Raw genomic sequence first — 9,053 nt, forward strand, 5'->3', positions numbered from 1 at the left:
ATAACAAAGAACAAAATAATGCAGATAAACAGACTAAAACATAACAAGATAAAGACAAAATAAGGAAAAAAGGTAAAGATAAAATAGAATATGCTATGTAATCATAAACACTGCCAACTTTTTAATGACTTATCATTTTATTGTTTAAAATTGTATGCTTTTAATTCAAGGTTGCACTTAATATTAAAAATAATGTAAGACAATTAACATTAAAAACAATGTAAGGCTCTCTATAATATTATTCTGATACTAAACTGTTTCACAAATGAGGTTGTCTAATCCGTTGTTAAAATGTCTAGGGTATTTGAAAAGTTATCCCTTTCACTGAAAACAACTTTGTACTTAATGTTAACTTACCACTAATAAGGCACCCGATTGTGAATTTTTGGAGAATTCATTCATACCTATATTTACTCTTAATTTATCTCTTTATTGTTTTACTATTATCAATACCTTTATTATTTTTCTTCGTGTCATCATTTGCTTGAAAGGTTAATTATTTGCTTATATGCTTACATTTAACGGTCGACATTGGAAAATAGTAAGTATAATTTGCCTAAATTATAAAATTACTCAAACTTTTTATATCGTGAACGTTAAAGGTAAATTCCGATGTATATTTTCTTGGACCAAGCGAGTTATTTATCGACCATGCGAAGAAAATTATAAAATTGAAGGAAAATATGCAATAAATTTATTTTGACTTTCAATGTTTACTAACTATATACTCTTGGATGGATGGGCATAACATCAAATTTTCCATTTTATGTCACTAGCATATTATATGATCGGATGCATTGTCTCTTTTGAAACATTTAAACTGTTATGGTGTTAGGTCAGACAATTGTATAGACTTATATTATAAGAAATAACCACTAAACCGACATTAAGAAAATAAAAGTATTCATGATAAAGATGTGAATTTTCTAGAAATGACACAATAAATTGATTTTGTTATATAGGGTTAATCGACCAAATTTTTCGCAAAATGTCCCCAAAGATGATTACCCTTTTTACTGAAACTTTCTGCTGACTACTGGAGTGACATATACAACATACTTTTAAAAAAAAAATGCAAATATCGATATGAAAAATTATCCTAGACACTAAGTCTTATGAAACAGTTCATTTTCTTAAGAAAACAATGCAGTGTTAGTTTCTACAATAATGTTCATACGTTTAATCATTACATTTCCATCCAATCATCTGATGTACCATTGAATCTTACGGTTTTCCCTCACCTTTTGCAGCAAATCGCAGTTATTATAATGCTAATATAATTAAGTATTTTTCATAATGATAATGTTGGGCTGAAGACTGTCATATTTGCATAAAAGGCCGAAGGTCACCATGACAGTCTAAAGCCTATTAACAAGGCCATTATGAAAACACTTAATTATTGATAATTTTATTAATTAACTACACATAATCTAAAAAAAGGTAAGTACTTAGTGAACAAAAAATTAAGTAATGTAAAATTGCGTTGTTGTGAGGTATTCAAATGAGATTCTAGATTTAAAAATGTCTCAGAAACCTACCTTGCAGCAATTCGAAATGGCGACTTTTTCAATGATAACGCAAAACAAAAGCAGATTCATAATGACCGAGTTGGAGACCCAATCAAACTTCTCCAATATCATAAAAGCCGAGTCGTACTTTTACATAAATGACCTTGCTTTATGTTCATAATGTCGTGGTAAACTTCATATTAGCCTTACATTTGAATTGAAAACCTGCATAATATTGAAAAATTAATTAATAAATGATTTTAATGAGATAGGCTGGCAGGCAGGTACATTGTAAGTCACATATATAGATTTCTGATATAGATAAATAGGTAATTATGTACATGTATTTATTAAGCCGTGTTTTAACGGGGATACTTAATTTCTATACATCTCATTACACAAGTAAGGGAATAACAATACCTCGGGATAGAAGATTAAGGCAGACTGACATATCTGAAACCAGAATAAAACCCTTACGTAACTCCATTTATATTCGAAGCTGTCTATTGCAGTGTGTGTGTGTGTGGGGGGGGGGGGGGGTACTCGTTCGATTGATAGGAATATTATAGGGCCGTTGTGCTTAATATAGGTGGTGGCTGCATGCAATGCTTGCCCAATTGTCTAGCTGAAACCACATGGTTTGAGTTATATGTATATAATGTTTCCGTTGTATTGGTAAGTGCCAGACATGGCTTGTGTTATTAAATTAGTAATATTAATAATAATAAACGCTTTATTTCATAAAAGTGACATATCAAGAAATACATGTCTCATTTGCAATATGACCTTCAATTAAACAAGGTAAAGAAATCCACAAATATGTACACGCATATAAAAAGTGAAAACAACAGACATTTAAATCGACAGACAGGTGCCTTCATCAGGACAGGCGCCTCTCAATTTTACTCACTAAAACCGAAGGAAAACAATGCGCCCCCTACTTACTTCTTTATTTCTTAACCAATTTAAATGATTTTGGTATCAAATTAAATATTACTTAATACGCTTTCTAGAGATGTCTTTATATGTAAAATAAATTAATTGAGTAAAAATGTTATTTCTGTCCTTTCAAAGTTTACCATTCTTTCAAAACAAAAACGCACTGTAAAATCCGGAGAGAAAAACACGTTGCCCCTTAATTAATTTCTTTACTTATTAATAATTTTTCAATTTCTTTATAATTTAAAGAATGAAAGTTAAGATTTCAAAACTTCAGAATATACAAAAAAATGAAATAATTTAATCTTTAAAAAAAATACCGCATCAAAAAATTGGACTTATACGGTATTTTTTTTTTTTTTTTTTTTTTTTTTTTTTTTTTTTTACTTTTTTCATTTTCAAATTCAGTACGTTGTGTTATAAGTACTCCATACAATACAACAATTATCAAAACAAGGTAAAATATAGGCAATGTAAAGCATTTCTTTCATTTCGACAGATACAATAGGGGAGAGATTTACAGATAAATCATATATGGGTTATGAATGAACGGAGCGTCTAATGATAAGACCAAATTTTATTTGTTTGGTAGGCAGCCAATACATTATTTTATAATAGACAGAATATAGAGTACACTTTAATCTACTCTGAATATACTTGTCAGGAAATAAGCCTGATATATTTACAGAAAGAGTCTAAAGGAATATATGAATTATACTTTTATAATATTTATAGTCGAAAATCATGTGACAACATTCACTTAAGATGCAAATATATACTAAAAATCACCAATAAAAGTCAAATCACCTCAATAGCTTTAATCAATTTCGGTATCTTTCCGTTTTTATGTACCTTTCGGTTATTCGTATTATTGGAACGGTAAACAGACGGTATTTAGTCATATACGGATCTGTAACTTCCGGTCTAGAACCAAAAACAACAAATAATTTTAATTTTACATCACAATTTTCAGTTAATTTATATTTAGCTGATTATACAAGGTAATAGAAATACTAACAATGAGATTGCCGCTACTGTCAGTTACTCTCACTAAAATTATGCTATTCATTTCAATGTTCATGTAGAAAGGGACAGTGTAAAACAGTTTTTTATGTGAATAAACTGCTGTTCTATGCTTAATATCTAGAAAACAAATAATTATAAATAAGATGTTAACTGTCTTTGTGTTTAAATTTGTTGTTTGTTGTAAGCAGGATTTTTTTTTCATAAATAAAAAGTATGAAACTTATGGGTGTAAACACAGGCAAAAGTATCGGACCTGGGAAGAAAAAATATGACCAGATTGATAAAAAAAACCTGTGTTCATCTTAAAAGTGTCAAAAAAAAAACAAAAAAAAATGTATATAATGACCCCCTTTAAAAATATACTATAAGTTAAGAGAAGGCCGAAAAGTAATTTTTACACGTAGTCAGCTGACATACATGTATTAGTCTATGTTAACGTACCGAATTGTTGTGCCGCAATTATGTCTACCAAGGATTTTTAGCATGAAGTCAATCGTTTCCTGATAGATATTTCATGAACGGGAAGGGCTAGAGACTTTGGGTTGGTCTCATTTTGAAGCTTTATATAAACGTGAAATAGTGATAAAAGTTTTTTTTAATTGTCTGGCCAATTGTTTTCACAACGGCCCGGGAAATGAATCCCTTGCTCGTAGGCTCGAATCTGGAGTTTCCGGCCTTCTCTTAACTTATAGTATATTTTTAAGGGGGTCATTATATTACATTTTTTTGTTTTTTTTTGACACTTTTAAGATGAACACAGGTTTTTTTTTATCAATCTGGTCATATTTTTTCTTCCCAGGTCCGATACTTTTGCCTGTGGGTGTAAAGAGAAGTCAATTCTCACAAATGCTCTATGATTAGACTCACCGGACCTATGCTCGCCCAGGCGCATGCTCGCCCAGATTTTGATTTTTATGATATAAACACAAAATTATTAAACTTATATAAAAAAAAATTATCTGAATCATGTGTTGTTGTTTCTTGATGCTGCAAGTGTCCTAGTTTCTCACCTTGTTTTTGAAGAGTTTAACGGAAGTTGTTAGCATAATAAAGCAGACGAAAACGGAAGTACAAATGAAAGTCCGTGATGCTAATAAAAAACAACGAATCATGCGTGACTTTTTAATTAAATCTTAATAAAAATAAACTCAAAATAACAATTAAACATTGTTCTTACTTTTTGTAAAGTTTAAGTCGTTTCGATATATTTAAAACAGTCATAAACTGGTATTGACACCAGCTGTCATATTGTTTTTCTACATGCAATTTCCAGGGCCGCCATTATAGACGGCTTTTTCCATTAAATCTGTCGCTTTTGGTGCATTTATGGTGTATTTTTTGTTTAGACATTGATTTATTAATAACTTAGTAGATAATAACAGCTTTAAATAAAAAATTAATTACTTTTTTCGTTTTTTATCAGAAGTTACTAAAAATAACTTAGGTCTTACACCACTAATTTTCCCCATATCCTCTTCAGGGTGATCAGTATGCCCAGTATGCCCAGATAACAAAAAAATCATGATCCTGAGACATTTGAAAAGGCAAGAAAGCTTTTAAAAGAGGAATATGACAAGTGGTGCCACTATGAGTGCTTGCCATCTACTGTGCAAACAGATCTATCTGAGTTTAGTTACCAGCACAAGGTGGTTTTGTAGATATTGTGAAGAGGAGTAATTGTTGGAGCAGTAGACCACACACTGTTGTTTTTGTTCTAGTTTATGTTTCTAGTTAGCTTTTTGAATTTGAAAAAAACAACTTATGTACATGATATTTAGTCACAGAAACTTTTTAGTCACAATCTACCAACAGCAGTTGACTATCTTTTGAAAAAATGAAAAGTCTACATAGTAAGTATATCTAAATAAGTTTTTCTCTGTAAAAATATAATTATATGCAAAAATATAAATACCTGCTTTATATTAACAAATCAGTCTAAAAATATGATGAATGATTCCAGGTAATATCCGTTTTATATTCGTAATATACCGGTGGGCGAGCATGGGTCTCCTCCCTTCAACATTTCAGAATATTAATTTGGCGGTGTTTAACCTGGCAGACAGTACCTGGATGTAAGTGTTTATGTTTTAAATGGGTCACATGACGTACCAAATATGACCAGCTATAAAACAAATTCGAAAAAGTTTTTTTCAAGTCAAAGTGTATTAAATAGTAATCAAATAATTGCCTTTATTGGGCGAGCATAGGTCCGGTGAGTCTACATCAGATTGTAATTTATTGACCTTTTCCAAAACCTAGCTAAACACTGTTTTCCGGTATGTAACAGATTTGGCTCTGGGGAATTACACCCAATGAAGTACATAGCACTATTATGTGATATTTCCATTTTCTATCATTATTTTACGAATTTCGGACCGTGGACGTTTCGGACCAGACACTTCAGACCAGATTTTTAGGTCATTTCGGACCAGATTTTTAGGTCATTTCGGACCAGATTTTGGGACATATCGGACCATGAGATTGTAATTTCGGACCATGATGGGGGACATTTCGGACCAGAAATTTTTATTCAATAGACCTTTTAGTCCTTTTTTATATACAATTATTTGTTATTTTAGGGTGTTATTACAATAATGTTCTTGCAACAAATATTTGACATTTTAAAATTTTATGACATTCAAAATGCATGCAGAAGAGACCGGTCTGACGAGATTTTCACATTTCCTGACAAGCTTATAGACCTCTATTATTGTTTTGATTATCCATGTAAAAATTTATATCATAATTCATTTATGAAATTCCTATACGCTGACATTTTTTTAGAATTGAAAAAATGTTAAAATAATGATAAATTTCCTTTAGAACTATATTGGTAAGTGTTGGATATATTTATGCGAATGCCCTTCATACAGAACATAGATAATGATACGCTTTGTTTAACTTAATTAAAAGAATTAAAATTGATTTACATACCTGTTTAATCAACTATTTGATAACGTGCACAATAAGTACCCACCCACGCTGAATATACATATTTAAAGTCAATTTTAATGAAATTAAATCGTGTCCTGGCAGGTATTAAAGAACAACGACATCCTTGTCAATGCAGTTTTTCACACGTTTTAATTGCTCAATAGAACTCGTTTAAGTCACGTTTCACTCAATTAAAGAAGTATGTATGTAATTATATTAATGTAAATTATTTATATCTTATTTTACATTAAAAAATTTTGTCCCTGTGTTTTGTTAGCTGTGTTTTGTTAGATCCATATGATATAAGGGTCAATAATTATCTAAATGTATACATTCATTCATTTTGTATGTATGTGTTTGTAAGATAATGTAAGATTTGTGATATTAGAATATGTTGTAAATAATTTATTATGACGTCATTATGATTTCTTTTTTATATATACTTTATAATATTTTTTTTTGAAAACGTGTGTCACAAAAAACATTTTTTTAATTTTTCTTTATTTATAGTGCAAAAGATATAAAATCTAAATCTGGATAGGTGTAAAATTGTTCTATGGTGTCTCATATATACTAAAGTTACTCTTTAGTTTATAGAATAATTGATGCATAATATATCAAAAAATAATATTTAATCTGGTCCGAAATGTCCAAGACAATGGTCCAAAGTGTCTAACACATGATCCCAAATGTCCAACACATGGTCCGAAATGTTCAAAACAATGGTCGAAGTGTTTAACGCATCGTCTGAAATGTCCAATACATGGTCCGAAATGTCCCTAAATATGGTCTGAAGTGTCCCAAAATCTGGTCCTAAGTGTCTGGTCCGAAATGTCCTATTACCTATTTTACTGTTTATGGTGGAAAAACTTGATGTGTTTGAAAATTATCAATGTTATTATGAATTAAAAATCTGTAAAATTAAAACAGTCGTTGTGGCATCTGCCAAAATGAACAGAGACATTTTCTGCATAAACTTATATATATTTACTTTATTTTTTAACATTGAATTATTTATTCAGTCATATTTAATTATTTTCTCACAAAGAAATAATTGTTTTATTACACTTTAATCCAAAAAGTGCAAAAAAATACAGATCGTTACTAAACGCCCTTCACGTTAATTCCCCAGAGCTGTGTACAGAATGTACCAGAAAACGACATTTAGCTAGGTTTTCAAATTCGTGAATTGTAGACCCAGCTTTCCCTGTTAGCGACTCATTAGTGATTACTTTTTCAAAAGATCATTAGAATTTTAATTAAAACAGTCACTTTTAAGACAATTATGTATATAGATAACATTTAACCTATTATTTTTCTGATTTATCGCATCAGTTTACTAGTAACCAATTCCAACCGATAATCAGTTGCAGTTCTCCAACAGATATCCCATCACTAACCCATCCAAAATTATCACAATGTTTTTTTGACGGGTCTAAATAAAAAGTCTGACTCTCTAATGTATTACACTACAGTAGTCAGTAGGTAAACAAATGCCTGTTAATTACTCGGACTAATTGCGTCAAATTGTGTATCAGCTTATTTGACATTCTATGTGTACTTAATACTCCAGATGGTCAATTATTTCAAACTTAACCAAAATTGAGCAGAGTTTGTATCTTTTGTCTGTCAAATTTATGAAGAAATTCCATTGGCAATAATGAACAGTGGTTTTAGCGGTGATTTTAGCTAAGATCTGAAAACCCCCAATACTGGCATTACTGGTTGTTTGAAAGTCATCAATATTATTCATTTATTGTTTCTACAGCTATTGACTGATACATAATTTATCTCATGTACTATGATATAGAAGAATTGATAACAATTCACCCCAATAATGAATGACAAATCACCCCATGAGGAGTTGACTCATCCCACTTTACTCTTTCAACACTGAGTGTGTATCTTGGTTTAAGAGGTTTTGATGGGGTTTATTTATTTGTTCAAAGTAAAAAATTACTGAGGTGAATATTTTTTTTCTCCATGTTTTAAATTACATCATTCTGGTTTTAGGACTAATGGAGGCTTTTCAGGGATGAATTCATTGAATTGTGTATCAAGTAAAAGTACGAAGAAGAAAAAATCATCTCTAGAAACAAGAAATGAGAAGAAAGAAGCATTCAATATGGCAGATAAACCTGACAGTGAGTCACCTTCACCGTCTGTAAATAGATCAGATTCATTGATTGAGGAAACACATGTTACCGATGCTGAGCCCGGGCATACAGGAAGTATTGGAAAAGAACAAATGGAAAACATTGATGATTCACACAGTGAACATGATATAAGTGGGAGTGAAGAAAAAACTCAAAAATCTTGTGCAAAGGATATTACAGAAGTAGAGATTAGTGGTGATACTATTGAAAATAAGGAAAAGTCTGAGATTAATCTGGAAGAATTAGGATTTGTAGAGGTGAGTGAGTCTGATGTGGTAGGTATGGCATCGGTTAATGCTGGGAAAGTGAAGTTTGATATGGAAGTCGAAGATGAGACTGTTGAAGTGTTTAGTGAATTTGTTGACATGAGGTCTGTGATTGGAGATATAAAAGTTAAACACAGTGATGAAGAAATTGTAGAGATAAGTGGAGAACTGCATGTTGCAATACTTGAAGAGGCATCAGAAAAAGCAATATAAAGCTGCATTAC

General features: G+C 30.8%; 1 protein-coding gene across 1 annotated transcript; it reads left to right on the top strand.

Moving 5' to 3' along the window:
* Positions 1-3,381: 3,381 nt before the first annotated feature.
* On the top strand, positions 3,382-9,047 carry LOC132719413 (uncharacterized). Its single transcript, XM_060703181.1, has 2 exons — positions 3,382-3,448; positions 8,421-9,047. The coding sequence occupies exon 2, from the start codon at positions 8,443-8,445 to the stop codon at positions 9,040-9,042; it is 600 nt and encodes a 199-aa protein (XP_060559164.1). The 5' UTR covers positions 3,382-3,448; positions 8,421-8,442; the 3' UTR covers positions 9,043-9,047.
* Positions 9,048-9,053: the final 6 nt, after the last annotated feature.

The sequence above is a fragment of the Ruditapes philippinarum genome, unplaced genomic scaffold (genome assembly GCF_026571515.1).
Source record: "Ruditapes philippinarum isolate M1 unplaced genomic scaffold, ASM2657151v2 ctg2382_1_1_1_1, whole genome shotgun sequence".
NCBI classification, from domain to species: domain Eukaryota; kingdom Metazoa; phylum Mollusca; class Bivalvia; order Venerida; family Veneridae; genus Ruditapes; species Ruditapes philippinarum.